The 19,402-nt window shown below is 39.9% G+C and overlaps 1 protein-coding gene across 4 annotated transcripts; it reads left to right on the forward strand.

The window, feature by feature from the left end:
• Positions 1-112: 112 nt before the first annotated feature.
• LOC138223910 (synaptonemal complex protein 1-like) lies at positions 113-18,834 on the forward strand. Of its 4 annotated transcripts, none has more exons than XM_069180093.1 (4): positions 113-203; positions 9,077-9,204; positions 10,462-10,563; positions 12,832-18,834. In XM_069180093.1, exon 4 carries the CDS (start codon positions 12,843-12,845, stop codon positions 14,880-14,882), a length of 2,040 nt encoding a protein of 679 aa, XP_069036194.1. In that variant the 5' UTR covers positions 113-203; positions 9,077-9,204; positions 10,462-10,563; positions 12,832-12,842; the 3' UTR covers positions 14,883-18,834. The 4 variants fall into 4 exon arrangements, with proteins under 4 accessions (XP_069036194.1, XP_069036197.1, XP_069036196.1 ...); XM_069180096.1 differs by having other exon boundaries at positions 10,465-10,563; XM_069180095.1 differs by having other exon boundaries at positions 119-203; positions 9,074-9,204.
• Positions 18,835-19,402: the final 568 nt, after the last annotated feature.

Consider the following 19,402-nt stretch of genomic DNA (forward strand, 5'->3'; position numbering starts at 1 on the left):
GTCATGGAATATGTAAGTTAATACACAGCTCCTGTTACAGGAAATTGAAAGTGAAAGTGCATCTCTCTAATATAAAAGCTCTGCAGCTTTGTATCGGCATTGTGTGCAGTACTGGGAACTGAATCACACAGCCAGGAGCCCACAGAAGCACAAGACCTATCTACAGATTACACTACTCACAGATCTTTACAGTGTTAACAAAGGTAAGCAACAACAATTCAATTGTCAGAGAAAACTTTTTTTTTTAATTTGAGAAATGCACTGATTGTTAGTAAAATATATACCCAACACTTTGTGAGTAAATTTGAGTTGTTATTGTAGTTTTTCCTTGTAAACTATTTTACTTAACTGACTATATCTAATGAACTACTGGAACTGTGCACCAAATCTTCTATTGTTATTGTCGACAGTCCAAGAGGTGGCTGTGAATGCTAAAATAATAGTGTAATGCTACAGGGTTCAGGTGGACGCCCTTGCCACTGCTGCATCAGGTCAGCTCCCAACCATCAGGGACTCAAACCCAGGCCATCGGCATCACTCAACAGGGACCCAGCCTCTTGAGCCAAAGGGAGATCTCCCTTCAGCCCAGTGGCTGCGGTCCCTGCTATTCACAGGTGAGGGTGGTGATATCACCGCTCTGGTAAGCCAGCTCAGCTCAGCTTAGCTTAGCTCTCACAAGCAATGGAGGCCATATGTGTTACAATAGCTAGAATAGTCCCTGTGCAAAAATCTGTGACTGTTGCAGCTGCAATACAAAATCAAATGGTGAAAGTTAAAGCAATGATGCATGTTGGAAAATAAGCAGTAAAAGTTTTTTGATGTCGTAATCTGTGAACAATCTTGTATATTTTAATTATGTCAGGGATATGAATTGTTATTACCTAACAATAATTCTTGAATCTAAAAATAAATCTTAAAGGATAAACAATGAATTACTGAAGTGTTTATCAGGCTAGAACTCCACAGGTATCCTATATCTTGTCAATAAAGGCAGCTAGAAGGCTGCCTGGAAATTATTATTATTAAGTTTGAGCCAGAATCAGAATCAATCATTCTTTTTGGACAATCATTTTGATTGCATTATATTCTAACAAAAAAACATATTGGATAATTTTCTTATAAAATATTTTTTTCAGAATGTGCAAATTGTTAGTACAGTGTTTGGTAAAAGGGAATTTCTTCCCTTCTAATGCCCCCCAAAACGGGTAGAAGACACAAAAAAATGGAATAGCAAAATACTCACTATGTTGAACAGTCTCTAAGCATGAAAAATAGTGTAAAGTCAGCCCTACCAGGTTTCATCTGCATAACAGACTGGGTGTAGAAAGGAGACTGAAATTTTCATAGTTGTTCTAGCAATAGATTTACAGTAGATGTATATAAGAGCTGTATTATCTACAGATGCGGCCATTCAAAATGCGCAGATAAACCCGTACCGCACGCACTACCCACAAGCCACTGCGTTGTACCACGGTACGTGATTGGCTGGCCAAAATGATCGAAAGGGGCACTTGTGGTGCATTGGTCATTAGTGAAATGATTTAATCATTTAATCTCTTTACTGTGCATGTTTCAATCCACTTAGTATTGAATTTTTATATGGAATTTTACAACTAAAGGGAAATTTTAGTAGCTGTGCATAAAAAGAAGAGAAGCATAATGTGTCTAATGGTCATAAACGATATTAATTTACAAGCATAAACATATTATGTAAACTGTATATGGCTGGTATTGGTAGTTTAAAAAACAATACACACCAGTATTCCATTTTCTTCCTAAACATTTTAAGCCTCAAAGTCTTGCATTCAGTTACATACTGAGGTTATTTTGGAAAAGTTTTTATGTGCTCCTTCTGACCATATTAAGTTTATATACTTTGTAAAAAATTATAATGTTTTAACCTTTTTTGCAAATACGCTTATTATTGCAGTAAACAAAAGCATACTTTTCAGAATTTGATTAATAGGGAATATAATGTGGAATCGCGTATCTAAAGAAATGAATAACGATAAAGTTATATTCATGTACTGTAGCTCAACTAGTAGTATAATACGCTTTTTATGTGTGCTTCAGTTTCAGTGCTACCCATGTGATTATGTCTGTGGTGTGATGGCTTAAGTGTGTGACTTATAAGCCTTAGGTCATGGTCTGTTGCCATGAGTTTTCTGTCACGCGCTCTGCAGCCAGAGGGCGCTCCTTCTCTGTCCTGTCCCTAGTTTCCAGTCTGCTGTCCTTCCTGTCCCTCTCTTTCCCTTGGGCTATATATTTCCGGGTCTTGCACTCTGTCCTGGCTCAGCATTGATGTTTGGATGTCCTGAGACCCGCCTAGCACCAGGGCGCCCCACGTCCGCTCCCTGAGGGCATAGGTTTCTATACGGCATTCCTGAACTCTTTGCACTAATGAGCCCGGGCCTTTTTCCCGTCTCGCCGCTACGCATATGGGTCTTTTTCTGCTCTCCTGCTCCCCACGGTTAGTCCCTTTGGACATCCGTGAGATTTTCTCTTAACAAATAAACACTTCTTTGAAAAACTAAAATAGCAAATGTTATGGAGACTACTGTATATTGACATTTTTTATATTTCTAAATATCCCAACATGTTCAAAGCTAAGTCATTTATTTATAACAACGAATAATTTGAAGCTGCGCCTACTGTCTTTATTACTGATAATAAATATTATCGACACTATATTGAATTTGTTTGTCTTTCTAAATATCACAAAAACGTTCAAAGTTAAGTGAGTTAAGTGATTACCATTTTCCATGAATACTTTCGCTCATTATCACAGTAAAAGAAACTCATACTTTTCAGAATTTAATTATTTAAGCAATAAGTCACAAGAGGCTGTGCTATATTGTGGATATAGTCACAGTTAAAAGGTGTTGTTAGGCCCGACGTGATGCGGAGGGCTGGCAACCCTTTTAACTGTGGCTATATCCATGATATAGCACAGGCCTCGAGTGTCTTATTGCTTTTATAAAATGGTCCCCAAATATGCGATTGCTTTATAGAATGAATTTTAATTTAAAAAATGTATTTAAATAGCTTTTAAAATCATGCAATGTCTAAGTTAAGCAAGAACACATCATTTTATCTCATTTATTATAAATGAGCTTGTCAACGTGGTGACGTCACCGACTTTCCCTCTGAATAGCTAGCAGGGACCTCATCCGCCAGGGTAAGTAGAGATCGTCCTTTAGCTCAGCTGGCTGATACAGCTGGTAGTGATGTTAGAGGCCCGGGTTTGAGTCCCCGGCTCATTACTGTATTCTACTTTCTTTGTAAACATGTTATATTTTTAATTTGACTCATTCATGCATGATGAACCATGATCTTGATATGCAGGTGTGGAGATATGTAGGTCTGAAGTAAAGTTAACAGCTTCAGATTTAAAAGGTTATTAATAATATCTTCAGTGTCGCATTAACATTGGAATGTTCTTCCAAGTGTAAAAAGAGGTGATACACAATGAGTCTCCTCTATAAATGTTCAGTTTACAGACAGTCCAAGATCATTTATTATGAATAATGTCTTCTGTATTGCATTAACATTGGAATGCTTTTCAGAGGTGTAAATCCACCTATTTTCTAACAGCTTTATCCAGGGCAGGTAACAGTGTCACCCCTCCCCCTTCCCTCTGCCTATCTGAGCTCTTTTTAACCCTTCTGTGCCTGAATCGCAGTGGGTGAGAAAAGAGAAAAAAAGGGAAGCCTGTTTTTTTATGGTCTGTAGGACAGGCTGTGCTCCCACTACCAGGGACATCGAACCCACCCGTCATCCCAGGGAACCAGCCAGTATTATTAATCCCTAATAACTGTAATGTTGGCCATACGGTGTACGCGTTACTGAAGCTGAAAGTTTAGCCTTTGTCACTAATGAAACCACTAAATAAAGACATAAATATAGAAATCCTTACATTGCAAACTCCAAATGCATCATTTTGTCTACTGTTAAAATATCGACAGCAGTGCAGCAGTTACAGCAGTTACAAGGAACACATCAAAATGTTTCCAAAATAACCCAAATTTTTTTTATAATAATAGTAAAAAGTTTTAACCTTTTCTGCGAATACGCCCGTTATCGGAGTAAACCAAAGCATACTTTTAGAATTTGATTAATAGTGAGTATAATATTATAGCGTTTGCAGGTTCTTTTCCAGAACTAAAGAACAGTGGAGACACAATTAACCAAGCACTGACTTTATTTAGCAACCACACCAAAAACCAAACACAAGATCTACACACACATGAGGAGACTGACGAACACGTACACACATTTAGGGTGGTAATTACCTAACAACACACTATACTTTTACAGGACTACACAGGGCACTAGAATTACTAGGACATTATTTACACAGGTAGGGTCAGCCGCAGGTCATCGTGCTGACCCTCAGACTCTTCCCGGCTACCACTCCCAGCATGCCCAGCGGTACTACGAGCGCCTAGGGGCGCTTCCTCCTCACCACCAGGCGAGGGCGTTACAATATGAAATAGTGTATCTAAAGAAATGAATAACGATATAATTATATTCATGTTCTGTAGCTCAAATAATAGGCAGTGAATAGGCAGTGAAAACATTTGTCAGTCTGTCCGTGGGGGGAAGGGGGACTGTTCGCCTATTCTACTCTGAGAATTAGAGAGGGAGGAAAAGTGCCAGCCGTCATTTTTTTCACTGACAAAGTTGTGTGAACAAAAACTACAGTATGCTTAAGAGCTGTTAAACCGGTTTAATTCAAAACACTTTATTCAATGGGGCAATTTAACAGACACCTCAAGCCTTTGAAAGTCTTCTTTGAAAAACTAAAAGAGCAAATATTATGGACACTATATTGACATTTTTAGAATTTGATTAAATTGGAATATAATATGGAATCATGTATCTAAAGAAATTAATAACAATATAATTATATTCATATACTGTAGCTCAAATCCTGTTGAACTAGAAATTAGACACAAGAAGAGTATTATTGGACAATGTTGTGAGGCTCTGTTTGGAATTTCTCTTTAAACTGTAGAAGAGTTAAACAGTTGAAGAACAGTTAAAGTGTAGCGGCAATGCTTGTTAATAAGACAGAATTAAGTGTTTCTCTGCTTTCCCAAATGAGGTCCCATCTCTGTTCATCTCTGTGGTGCAGCCACAGAGAAACTATTCATGCAGGCTGATTTAAGGTTCCTTTGATAAGGGACAGCTCCCAAATGGGGATGCACTTAGCTAAGCCTGGCTATCATGATCAATGGTCATCCATTGGCGCCTATCTGCCTAGGGAGTGCCAGATGGACATCTGGACTGCATTCCTAAGTGTCAGGAGTAAGTGACTCATATCTCACCTTGATCAACCAATCAGGGACTGGTAGAGCAGTAACCCACGTGGGACTCTGATGCCCATGGAACGTTCAGCCAATGAACAAACTGAAGTTCCTCCAGGTAAAAACAGGCAACACAGAGGGCCTGAGAGATTCAGTGGACTTCTGAGACTATTCTAAAGGGAATTCAAAGGAGAATTCCAGGGCAGGACGGCCCAGGAGCAGAAGGCTCCCAAGGGCAGGACATTCTCGCAGCGCGCCTCCTGACCACCCTGAGACTCAGCCCGGACAACCATGGAACGGCCAGTGTGTCTGAGTGCCAGAACTTTCCTTTGTTCTAAGAGTCGAGAGCGGAGGTTGCCAGAGAGTAACCAGAGGATCCACCCGAGGTTAGCACCAGCAGCAAGCCTCGTGAACAGGTCAGAACTGTGGACAGCTGAATCACGATTCAGAACTAGCTCTTCATCAGGAACGAACCGGTCCTCTTCCTGACTTGCTGGGACCCACAGTCATCTTTTCTCCTGTGCGCAAACTTTGCTAGTTAAAGCCAACACTAACTAGCCGGTCAGTGAGCATCAGCAGCGCACCGTCGCAAGCTGCACAGCACAGCCTGGCACCGAGCCAGAGAGCGCGGATTGGACAGCAACAAGCCTGCAACTGTTTCTTTGTGCCCGCAGGAGATCTGAATCCCCAGAGATTGGATGAGTATTCAACTTCAATGCATTACTGCTCGAGAATTCAATTGTTATCTCAACCAGTTGATATCAATTTAATTCCTAAGAGTTATGTACTTGTTTTGAGTATCTAATGTAGAAGTTATAACCAAGTTCATTTACGAAATGGTCTAAATGAATGATATACTGAACGTATGTCCTCTTGATATGTGTAACACTTCGTAACTGACTGAATATATATCTTTTGTATTCTGATAACCCTCTCGATAAGATCTGTTAGGTTTATATGCATATTCTATGTATTAATAAATGTATCCTCGTGTATTAGTACCTGTGTGTGTGCGTTGTTTGAGTTATATCGCATGGTTGGATTCTAAAGCCATCAAAAGAATCAATTTTGTGATTTACTGCTACAATTAATAATTGTCCCAGTAAATGCCCAAACCCTACAGAACTGGTGCCTTCAGAGAGCACACTACATTACAAAAGTATATCGCCTCGTTTTACATTTGTGAAAAAGAACATTCCTTTATTAATGTTACACAGAAGATATAATTAATAATGTAGCGCTTATGGGGTCATGTGGGGTCTACACCCTGCGGTACCGCTGTGTACATACAGTACGAACATGTTGTGATATTTTGAAATATAAAAAATGTCAATATAGTGTCCATAATATTTGCTATTTTAGTTTTTCAAAGAAATGTTTATTTGTTAAATGAAAACTCATGACAATAGCTAGATTTAAACACCCAATCTCAGGCTATCACTTAAGCCAGAGCTTCAGTCACTTAAGCCATCACACCACAAACAGTTTGTGCTGCATTAGATTAATATAATTATATCGTTAATTTCTTTAGATATGCGATTATATTCCCTATTAATCAAATTCTAAAAGTATGCTTTTGTTTACTCTGATAATGAGCGTATTCGCAGAAAAGCTTAAAACTGTCACTTTTCTCACAAAGTATATTGTAACGCAACGGGGGTTCAGGCGGGCACCCTTGCCGCATTAGGTCGGCCCTCCACGGTCGGGGGCTCGAACCCAGGACTCCTGTGTCACTCAACAGCGACCCAGTCTGGTGAGCCAAAAAGAGATCTCTCTACAGCCTAGTAGCTGTAGTCCTGCTATCACAGGGAAGGGCGGCAACGTCACCGCTCTGGTAAGCCGGCTCTTACACACCCTGATGGCTGTATGCGTTACAATATAAACATAATATGGTCAGAAGGAGCACGGAAAAACGTTTCTGAAATAACCACATGTAAGACTTTGATGCTTAAAATGTTAAGGGAGAAAGTGGGATACTGGTGTGTATTTTTTCTTTAAACTACCAATACCAGCCATATACAGTTTACATAATAAGTTTATGTTCCTAAATTAATATCGTTTATGAGCATGTGAAAGGCATGGTGAATCGAAGATTCTCAAGACTTACTTTGTATGATTGGAAATGAATACAGGATCAGATTAACGAAATGCTGTGCTGTTATTTTTTGTCAATGAAAAAATAATGTCTTTTAGTTTACAGTTACAAAGAGAGTAGACCATGGTAGTACTTTGAGCTTACAACCTGTCCAAGTTCATTCATTATTAATACTATTAATTATATCTTCCGTAAAGACTTTGATGCATAAAATACTTCTGCATATTTTTAAATATTTATGACAAAGGTTGTAGGTTGTGTACTTTTGTCCAACTTAGCTATCTTGCTTTTATAAAAAATACTGACTTTTTAATGTTTAATGATTAACTTGCTGTAATACACAGTTGACAATTATTAAAAGTCTGAAGAGTATACATCTTAAATTCTTAATTGGAAAAAGATTGTCTTTCAGGAGTGACCGGAATTTCAAAGCATGCATTTTCTGTCAACAGCTCAAATGCTGTACATGAGAGGTTTAGCTTCATTAGCTCCACCTGGCGGTGATTCCTGATACTATTATCATAACTGCAGTATTATACCATATGACGCGATATGACCCATTATGATGCATTGTGAGGTGACAAGCCAACCGCGTTTTACCGCAGCATTCCCAGCTCGTTTTGAATGACTGCATCTGTAAAATAGCCAGAGCCTATCAACACTCAGACCAAGGCCTATGTATCCAGATGCTAATAAACCTATGAGTATGTCTTTGTACTATGTGAGGAAACTGGAGCACCTGGAGGAAACATTTGAAGTCCATGTAGATAACATGATAAGGTCTGTAATGGAGCCCAGGGCGTCAGCTGTAAGAGGCAGCAATACTAACCACCACTGTATCACTCTACTCTTTCAGTTCTTCAAATTACATTAAAATGTTGTTTTAAAGTGAATGCTGAACTGTCACAACCTAGTTTCTATTCCATTGAAGATCTTTCCCCCATCATTCTTGGAGAGAAGGGGGAACACAAATGATTGGTATTAAGAAGAAGGAGAAGGACATATTTGCTCCCAAAGAGAAGCCTTAAGAGTTTCCCATAAAGTTCCATAAGAAATGTCTTTGGTGGTGTTTGTGTCTAAAAGTATTTCTATCTGGGAAATAATAAATTAGATAAAATCCAGGTCAGAGAGCAACAACAGGTTGATTCTCCAAAGGTGGACATGTAGGATCTTCGACTGATAGATTTAGATCTGTAATAGGGGAGTTTTACTTTTTGCAACTGAAAATGAAATGACTGTTTGAGCATTAAATTATTGTGTGAGATAGACATTGTTGAAAGAGAGAAAGGAGGACATTTGAAAACTGCCATGAAAGAGTGTTAGAAAACTCCAGGCATCAGAGATAGTGTAAAAATAAAGAAATGATGTAAAGTTTAATGCAGTCTTATTGACAGGAATACACCTAGAGGAGCAACAGTTTAATGTAGAGTTTAGAACAAAGTTAGAGTCTCCCCATAGCATCAAGTGATGAGAATCCAAGAAAAAAGTTAATTAGGCTCCTGTCATCCCTATTAGGGTAATAGACATTTGTTAAGATTACTGGAACATTGATCAATTTACCTGTATTACATACCTTACTTTATGATTTTAGACAACCTGAGATACAATGAAAGGTATAGCCTTGTGCAAAACATCACATGGGCCTCTGCAGTTTTGTATCCTCTCCTAGCAGTTTAGCAGTGAATCCAACACGAGCACGGTGTGCAGCACTGGGAACTGAATCTGTCAGCCAGAGTCCACAGACGCACAAGAAGAAACTACAGATTACGTTGCTTGCAAATATTAACACCATAAACAAAGGTAAACAAAACAGTTTTGATACATGTACACATTGTAAACAAGGAAGAAATACCTAACATCTTATTTTAAATTGAGTTAAGAATGTGCTTAAAATATTTTACTTAACTGACTATACAGTAGGTGGTGATTTAATTAAGTCATTGAAGATTTATTATTGTCATTGTTCCCAGATTTGGAGGTGGCTGAAGATGTCCTTACCTTAATCATGCTTCTCCTTTACCAGCTTTGAAGATTAGTCAAAAGACATTTAGAGCATCTGCAATTTTATGTACAGATGAGACTAAGATGAACCTTTCCCAAAGTGATGGAAAGGTAAAATGTTAACAAGGATATGCAGAACCTCCAAAGAACATTACCTCCTCTGTGAAGCAATGACGGCATTATGCTTTGCAGTTTTAATTGTCTGAAATCAACCAAATAGAGACAAAGCAAATATATACAAAATTATCATTATTCCTCTTAGATGATTGCAGTGCACTATGTTCAAGTCCAACATATACAGTAACAGTACTTTAACAGTACTTTTGGTACTTTTTTTCTTCTTTTAAACACTGCCTAATTTCAATGTTAAATACAGTATTTGCTTGATACATAAATTCTGCATTCAATACAGATGTATATATGTTACAAAAGAGTTTGGAGTGGGAAATAAAATGAGTATATTAGTATACTCATTTTATTGATTCTATATTTTCTATAGTCAGGACAGAAGTTAATACCATTGCCATAACTATTTCCAAATATTAATAACTGTAGCAAAGCTGAGATTGTAAGCACAGGTAAGTCATCAAAGGGCGGAGTTATTTTTATCAGGAGAGACACATTCGTTGGATTCTCACAGGAAAATCAAGGAATTCGCTGCACCATGTGAGGAACCCACGAAGGCTCCACATTGTGTTTCCTTTCTTCTCTTTTCAACAGAGAATAAACCTTTACTTGTTCCTTTGCAGCCTACAGATGCTGATGCAGCTACGTAATTGAACTACTTCTTACTTCAAGTAATCCTAGTAAAACATTAATAAAACATAAATGATTTTTTTTTTTTTGCTGCACAGTAGTTAACATTGCTGCTCATAGAGCTGGGGCCCTGGATTTACATCCTTGGGTGATGTCTACATGGAATTTGTACATCCTCTGCACGTTTGTTTAGGTTTCCACTAGGTAGTTACTGTATTGGATGAAAAGTGACTAGAAATGAATGGTTTAGAATACAATGGTATGTGAGTGTAAGTGTTTGGCTGTCTCATGTTTCCTCAGCAGAGTCTGTGACTTCAGGTGCCCACCCTGATCTTCCTGGCCTCTATCAGTCAGGACTCCACCTTCACTCATTATTGTGAGAGTTTTTCTTGCTGCTGGCTGGTAAGAGCAGTTCTTTTAAGCATTGCAAAACTATGCTATTTCTGCTTTTCTGTGTGTTTAATGTCTGTACTCCAAAATTTAATCTTTCACTGTAGTGATACCTTTCACAACAATTTATAACATTTAAGTCTCTGTATTTGAGATTAACAGACCAAAATAATCTCAAACCATCAAAGGTATTTTGTACCAAGTATATAAATACAATAAGCTAATAAGAAAATTGGTCATTTGCACTTTACAAATTATAAAAAGAAAATCTTGTGATAGGAGTTCTATTTGTGATGTTTATAACACTATGACAGCAGTGGTGTAGATAATGAAATTTGTTGTTACTTGATCTGCCTTAAGGCACTCACACATATATGCAAGTATATGTACACATAAAGTCTGCATCAGGAGACATACAAAGTATAGATTAACAATCTGTTTCACAGCACTATTCACTGTGTAATTTAAAATCTTATGGACTTTATCATCTCAGACACAATATTTAGGCTACCAAGAGAGACTATAGGGTTTCTATCCATTTCCACCTGTGCTTTTCCTGGTGAGGATTGTGGTGAGGCAAGTGCAAGCCAATCATACATGGGGACAATTTGGAGGCCACGGTAAGGGCCAAGAGGGGAAATTTGGCCTGGACACTGGAATGACCCCCTACTCTTCTCGAGAATTGCCCAGGGATCTTTAATGACCACTGAGAGTCAGGACCATGGTTGAAGGTCTCATCAGAAAGACTATACTGGCGCATTAGGACCCACACAGACTGCAGGGTGGGTGCCCCCCACTGGTCCCACTAACACCTTGTCCAGCAGCAAACGTAGTTTCCGAGGAGGTTTCCCATCCAGGTTGGCCAGGGTCAACCCTGCTTAGCTTCAGTGGGTAGCCAGTTGAGAGCTGCAGGGTGATATAGCTGCTGGCCCATTTCCTTCCATTTTATCCAATACAGTGATGTTGCAGAGCAAGAGCCTATCCCAGCATGCAATGGGCACAAGGCAGAATACACCCTAGATGGTACACCAGTGCATTACACAGGGCACACACAAACACAAAAACAAACTTATACAGTACCAAGGCCAGTTTTCTCAGAAGTCACTTAATCTAACAGTAAGTTTTTGCTTTGTGAAAGGAAACCTATGCAAACACAGAGCAAGGTCTAGAATTAAACTCAGGGTCCCAGTGCTTCAAGGCAGCAATACTGATAACTGGGTTGCCTGATATGCATGTTGCTAAGTTTAAATATTATATTTTAATTTGAGGTACCTTTTATTAATTAAAATAAAAAGGGCTTTTATTGTGTCAGAGATATGCAGATCCATACATACAATAATTTGCATGAGTTAACTTTTGGTGCATCCATTCTAAAATCCCTACTCTACAAGTTATTACCTATAGGAGTTGTTTAAGGAGACATACACCTGACATTCATATGACTTATTTGGTTTTGTTGTCATCTAAGAATTTTATATTAGGTAGAAAAATGTACTCTTCAGCAAGACAATGACCTCTACTAGAGCACGGCCACATTGAAGTTAACTAGCAAAAGGAAAATTCTATAGAAATTCATGGTAAGACTTGGCAATTCCATCAGCTATGCCCAGAAAACTGTAGAACTTTTGCCAGGAGAAAAGGATCAAATTAACTCACATCAGTTTGCTGTAGTTGCTGGTAAGCTGTACTGCAGCATGATGATTGATCAAAACCCAACCACAAATCTCAGTGCACTGCTAAAGATGTTATTATAGAAGCAGTGAATAGCAAGATCAGAAATTCTAAGGGGGATCTTTCATGCACATGCATAGCGTACAGTATATACTGTACACTATGGTAATTGGCTATGTCGGATAAAACGGAATGTCAGATAAATCAAAGTCAGATAAACGCGACTCTATTGTACTGAATTATGGGTCTGAAACCTTTTGCTTATCACTTAACTTCAATTTGTATATCTTCTTACAGTTTTTGCTGACATTCAGCATCCTTCACATTTAATAATGATAAATCAGATCATTACAGCTCTGGATAAAAATAAATACTGTTTCTGCTGCTTGAAACAAAAGTATCCAAATATTTTCTGAACTGATGTTGATACAATAATATAATGCTAAAATTGTAAAATTTTATAAGCCCCCATTTGTCACACAAAATGTTAACAGGATCACCTCCTAACAATGTTATATCCAGAATATTTAGGAAAGGTTTCCATGTGTACAAGTGCACATGAACACATAATTGCAGATCACAAATTGATTTTCTATCCTTTACTCTTAGGAAGAAGAATCATGGAAATAATGCAAGGTACCAAAAAAATCACCAAGGCTGAAGATGTACGAAATGACAACAAAATGCTAATGAAACCTTATGCTAATTGGGAAGAGTTTTTGATGCCAGCTCCAATTTCCATAGCCATTTTAGGAGAATTAGTCTTTATCTCTTCTAATACAGACTTTTCTATCAATAAAAATCCCCCAAAAGATGGCTTTAAATTCATCCGTTACCCAGAGTCCTTCCGCGCCTGTCTCATGCAAGTGTGCAATGCTGGATGGGGTGCGTTCAACGAGGCCCATAAGAACATGGACCAGATTCGTCTCCACTCTGCCAATGTGCCAGAGTATGTAAAATTAGCAGTCAAGTTGATTGTCCGAGATGACGACAAGCTCATCGAGCTCATGCTCCCTGACCAGCTAGAAAACATCAGCTCCATAGCAGAGGAGTGTAAAATCCTGTCAGAGCTCACAGAGAAAAAATTCACCTATGTCATTGATCTGATTCAAGAGCTGATGGAGGCCTGTTTGAATGCTAAGGCAGCCTATAGTGAAGAATTAGAAGAACTGAAGCAGAAAATAGAGGAATCCAAGTTGAGGAAACAAACAGCAGAAGAAGGAAAACGTAGAGCAAATAAGACATTTGAAAACATGCAAAAGCAGTTGGATGAAGCTCAACAAGAATATAAAAAAGCCATGGATTCTCTGCCCAGTGGTTGGGATATTGTTGGCATGAACTTTGTGGAGGGCCTCACTAATTTAGTTAATATCTGTTATAGTGCTTGTACTGCAAGTGTAACTAAGCTTGGAAGAAAAACAAGTAAGGAGCAAAATCCCATTGCGTTAGGCAATGTTTATGCCAAATCACAGGTTCTCTTGAGTCTCCTAGAACTAGTTAAGTCTTTTTTTCATGAAGACAAAATACATTGGGGCGTACTTTATGATCAAAAGAAGGAATGTGCAAAGTCTGAGTGGGTGGCAGATCAAGTGAAAAGAGTTAAGGAATCTTTGGAAAAAGAAGAAGACTGCAAGCCAAAAATAACAGCAATGCAAATGTGCGAAGACATTCTTACAATCTGCTCTTGTCTAACAGATATTGCTCCAGACAATGTCTGTGAAGAAAGCAAACAAAAAGAGTTAATAACAAAACTAAAAAAGTTGAAAACACAGGCTATGAAGTTTGATACCGAGAGTAAAGGCTTCACAGGTGCCTCTGCCTTTCCTGTAACCCCCCCACAACTGGCCAAACAGCAAGAGGAGCAAAGTACACAGAGAAAAAGTGCAGGTGACGTCGCAGCTGACAACGCCCGTTTTCGCATAGAGCAGAGTCGAGCTCAGATGAATCAAGCACAAGAGATGTTCCAGAAAAGCTTGGAAAATCTGGACAAATACCACAGTGACCTGACTGAAATCCTAGTCACAATGAGGAGCTGTGAGGTGAAAGAAATCGACTTCAAGACCACTATTAAAATGCTGACGAAGGGACTGGATGCGATGGGAAAAGTAAAGGAACAATGGGAGAAGATGGTATTCTTTTTCCACATGCTCTCCAACATAATCAAAACCAACCTAAACAAACATTTAAAGGATGTTGTCCAAACTGCAGAAAAAGCAGGTTCTTCCAAGCTTGGCTATTCAGCAAAATCATTCCTGAGATATCTGCTGTATAACCAAGCTTTCCAAGCATCTAATATTGCCAGTTTGGTGAACATGATCTCTGGGACCTACACAGAGATCTCCAACTTGTACCTCATGGATAGAATCAGCAGCTTGGGGAAACTCATGGCCTTAGACCCCAGCAAATCTGACTTTGATACAGAACGGAAAAAGTTACAGATTGGCTGCGAAGAAGCAGAAGCAGGAATAAAAACAATTGTACTGAAAAATAAAATAGAATTTGAAAGGAATACAAAATCAAGAACAGAGAAGATTGAAAAAGCACTCAATGGAGCATTGCCCCCAGCCTCTGAGGAAGAGATAAAAGAAGTTAGACAATGTGTTGAAGTGGGAATGAAGATGTCAACTCAAGAAGAAGAAGATGAGGGGCAGTATTGTTAGCTCTTACATTTTTCTGCTGAAAATGCAAAGAAATAAATGTACGAGTCCTACAAAATATGCTTCTTTGTCATACAGGCTTATACTATAACATGATAGACGTGATACTGGAAAACATTGCTTAATAGAAAACTGCAGGATTTGTTCAATGGGAATAAACGGGCTCGGGGTAGTTAGTTTGGATTCACGGAAACTAATATATTTTTTTCTGCAATAATACAGTATACACATTTCTGTAGTAATATTATTAGTTTGATTATAGTATTACGAATTAATTGGAGTGGAATATATTTTTCTATTTTTATTGCTTATTGCTTTAGGTACATATGTGTTTCCTGCAGGTATTGTGATGATACTTTTATAATGGACAGCCTCAGAGTAGATCTTGTCTACAACAGAATTGTTCTACAACAATATGATAAATGTGTTTGCTTAGTCGTGATTTGTTTCTAAATCTTTGAAATTTCATTTGCTGCTTCTACGGTTTGCTTCCTCCATATTTGAAAATATGACCATTTCAATATTTAAACAGGAATCTAGGTCACAGATATAAAATTAATAAAGAGCAGTGGTCCTAGTAGAGATCCCTGTGGTACTAGATTACATCACGTCAAACTAACACATCCTTATCTGTATCATCTGCTTTCTGTTTAATAATTAATTCACACTTGTTTCCCTGAATCCCTACCAGATTTGAGAATTAATTTGAGAATTAACCTGTTCTTTTTATATACATTTGTAGCGGCAATGCTTATTAATAAGACAGAATTAAGTGTTGCTGTGCTTCCTAAATGAGGCCCCATCTCTCTTTCTCATCTCTGTGGTGCAGCCACAGAGAAGCTATTCATGCAGTTCTGATTTAGATTTATCTTTGAGATAAGAAGAGCTTCCAAATGGGGATGTGGCCAGCCATGCTTGGCTATCATGATCAATGGCCATTCCTGGCACCTATCTGTCTGTAAGATTCTTGGGAACATCTGGATTGCGGTCCTAGATGTCAGAGGTCATTGTGACTCATCTCTCACTTTGACCAACCAATCAGGAACCTGCAGGGCGTGGTAACCCCATGTGGGTCAGAAATGGCCACTAAACTTTCGACCAATCACCACCTGTCTTGGTCCTGGTTTAAAAGACACTGCACAGCTCAGAGACTTTGCTTCTCCGGCCACTTTTCACACCCTCAGAGACAATCACGTGACAGTGAGTGTTGTCTGGGACTGGAACCTTGTTTCAGCAAAGTGTCGGCCCAAGGAATGCCCGTACATAAATTGCTAGCCGACACCAATGTGGACGCTTCGCTTGATCACCAGAGTATACGTTTGGACTCTTGTCGACAACTTGAATACGTTTTTATTCAGCAACAGCGCTACACCGGAAGCAAACCGAGTTTCTTCCCTCTAAAAAGTGACTTGCTCGGACCCGTGGTCACGCTCTGTGCATAGAGACTTTCTACTAATCAGCCAGACTACTAGTAGGTTCCTGAGAGAGACGCTGTCGGCATGTCGCCACAGCAGAAATCTCTCCTCCTAATTCGTCCATCTCCGAGCTGCACCAAGACTGGTTGGCAAAAAGCCAGAGGAAGCCGGGACGATGCCTATTGGCTATTGGACGCAGCCGCTAGCTGGTCTTGGTATCCGTACCAGGAAATACAAATCTACATCTGGAAAAGTAAACCCAATGTTCTACATTGCATCTCTAGAATTCAACTGTTACCTCAACACAAGTTGATATCAATCCAATTCATATGAGTAATGTATTTACTTTTGAGTAGCTAATGTAGACTGATTAATGGTAGTATAGCCGAATGGTATACTGAAGCATATTCTTTGTTTGTATCTCTATATGGGGAGACAGCAGGAGGCCACAGGACTAGGGGGGCAGCGAGCTGTTTTCTCTAAATACAAGGTCGTTACATTGATTTAGGAGGAGACGTGCACTTTATCACTCAAATGTGGGTGGGTTCCACTGGGATGCCCTGCAGCATTTACAGGGAATTACTTTATACAGAACAGTGTATCATGTGGCTTTGAGACAGCACTTACATGACCTACCGCAACTGACCTCTGTGATCATTCAGTATGTCGATGATATTCTGATTGCTTCCCCTGATGAGGAAACCCACAAGTCTGAGCTGCATCAGGTTTTGGAGATTCTAGCTAAAAAGGGACATAAAGTTAGTTACGATAAGGTCCAACTGTGTTTAGGATTGTGTAATTTTAACAAGGCTTGGATGGACTCCTTTTACAGAGTGAGCACACCTCATAACAGATCTGCTTAAGGGGGGAGTGCAGTCCAAGAACAAGATTGCCTTGGATACAGTAATAATTTGAAACAAGCTCTTTTACAGGTGCTAGGACTGGAGTTTCCTCAGATGGATCAACCATTCCTTTGTATGTAAGTGTGGAAAATGGGTTCTGGGCAGCTGTGCTGACGCAGGAGCATGGAGGTAGGCACCTCCCGGTGGGATACTATTCAGGACCATTAGATGCTGTTGCCAAAGGGTGGGGTGGCCTTGAAGATTTAATGAAGATTTAATACTGTTTACCGATGGGTCCTTTCTGGTGCATGAGGGAGGCGGGCAGCCCTGGGAGTGCAGGAGTCTCTTGAGACCTCTGTTGGTAGAAAAGGGACAGTTACAGGACATTCAGGCTGAGGCCTCCAGAACAGAGAAATGCAAATGGTTAGAAAGGAATGTGGGGCTGCATGATAATTATGTCAACTACAGCTCAGGTGCGGGTGCTACAGCTCAAACGTCCTGCTCCTGAGGGACCTTTCATGCACTGGCAAATTGACAATTGTAGCTTGCCAGTATGTAAAGGGAAAACTGGACTCTTAAAGATTGTGGATCTGTTTTCCCGGTGGGTTGAGGCCACTGCCTCTTTAACTGCCCAGCCGCTTGGATTCTGATCAAGGGACATACTTAACAGGGAAGGTGTGTCAGGCTGTGGCTGGGTTGTTAGGGGTGAGATGGGACCTTCATTGCCCCCATCACCCTCAGTCTGCAGGAACGGTGAAACGAATGAACAGAACTTGAAAGACTGACAAGATGTTATCTAATGACTGAAGGAACACTGTGGGTAGATGCTCTGCCTACGGTCCTGTGTAGCCTGCTGGCTGAATCAAACAGAACTGTGGGACTGAGCCCATTTGAGATCATCATGGGCCAACCAATGAAACTCCCTGGAGGGCCAAATTTGGCTAATAGATTGTTGAGTTTGCTATCTAATTCTCTATTGCAGTATTGTAGGTTCTTAACTAAAGTGGTGCACGGGGCTGGTGAACAGGTGCTGGATGCTTGGGGACTTCCAGTTGTAGTGGTTTGATGGGTTTACTGAGACAATTATTAATTGTAGCAGTAATCACAAGATTGTTCGTTGGGGCTTTTAGAAAATCAATCGTCAGAACAACTAACAACGCACACACACGGGTTCAATACACGAGATACATTTATTAATATAAATTGTGCACCAAACATATACTAGTCTGCCTGGATACGAGCGGCAGACCTTACTGTGAGGGTTATCAATATACAAGGTATATAATCTCGAAGAGATGCAAACACAAAGAGATACACAACAGAGAATATATGTCAATATATATCGTTCGGTTACCAAATCGCTAATCAGTGTTATTACCCACTGTTACTCTAAACTTGGAAGTAAATACATTACTCATGAATTAAATTGATAACAACTTGTGTTGAGGTACAATTGAATTCTCAAGACGCAATGTAGAACATGGGGTTTACTTATCCACTTTGGAATTGGAATTTCCCGGCACGAACACCAAACCAGCTGACAGGCTCTGTTGGAGCCTCTGTTCCAGCGGTTGTCCAATGGGCGTTGTGTCGGCGTCCTCTGGCTACCGGCCCACCAGTCGAGGTGCAGCTCAGAGTAGAACGGGCGGAGGAATCTGACTGCGGTGCGCAGGGCAGTCGTTGCTCCGAGGGGATCTACCAGCAGTCTGGCTGGCTAGTAGAAAGTCTCTATGCACAGAGTGTGACCGCGAGTCCTCACAAGTCACTCTTTTGCCTGGGAAGAAGCTGGTTCGTTCCCGGTCCAGCGCTGCTTCTGAATAAGCTATTCAGGTTGTCGATGAGGGTCCAACTGTAGGCTGCTGTTGATCAAGCGGAGCATTCACGTTAGTAGAATTCTGAGTATGTACGGGATCCTCGGCCTCACGCTTAGAACAAAGTCCAAGTCCTTTTGCAGACAACAGCAGTTGTCACGTGATTGTCTCTGAGGATGCACGAAAATGGCCAAGGAGAGCCCCGATCTGAGATTGCGCTCCCTTTTTGACCAAGACACAGATGTGTGCTGATTGGTTGAGAGTTTGGCGGGCATTGGAGACCCACGTGGTATTACCACGCCCTGCCAGTCCCTGATTGGTTGGTCAAGGTGAGATATAAGTCACTTACTCTTGACACTTAGGAATGCAGTCCAGATGTCCATTCGGCACTCCCTAGACTGATAGGCGCCAATGGATGACCATTGATCATGATAGCCAGGCTTAGCTAAGTGCAT

The sequence above is a fragment of the Lepisosteus oculatus genome, chromosome 18, assembly GCF_040954835.1.
Source record: "Lepisosteus oculatus isolate fLepOcu1 chromosome 18, fLepOcu1.hap2, whole genome shotgun sequence".
Lineage (NCBI taxonomy): Eukaryota > Metazoa > Chordata > Actinopteri > Semionotiformes > Lepisosteidae > Lepisosteus > Lepisosteus oculatus.

Bases quoted from the DNA above. Each gene is read 5' to 3' on its own strand.
- LOC138223910 (XM_069180093.1), top strand. From the start codon at position 12,843: ATGGAAATAATGCAAGGTACCAAAAAAATCACCAAGGCTGAAGATGTA.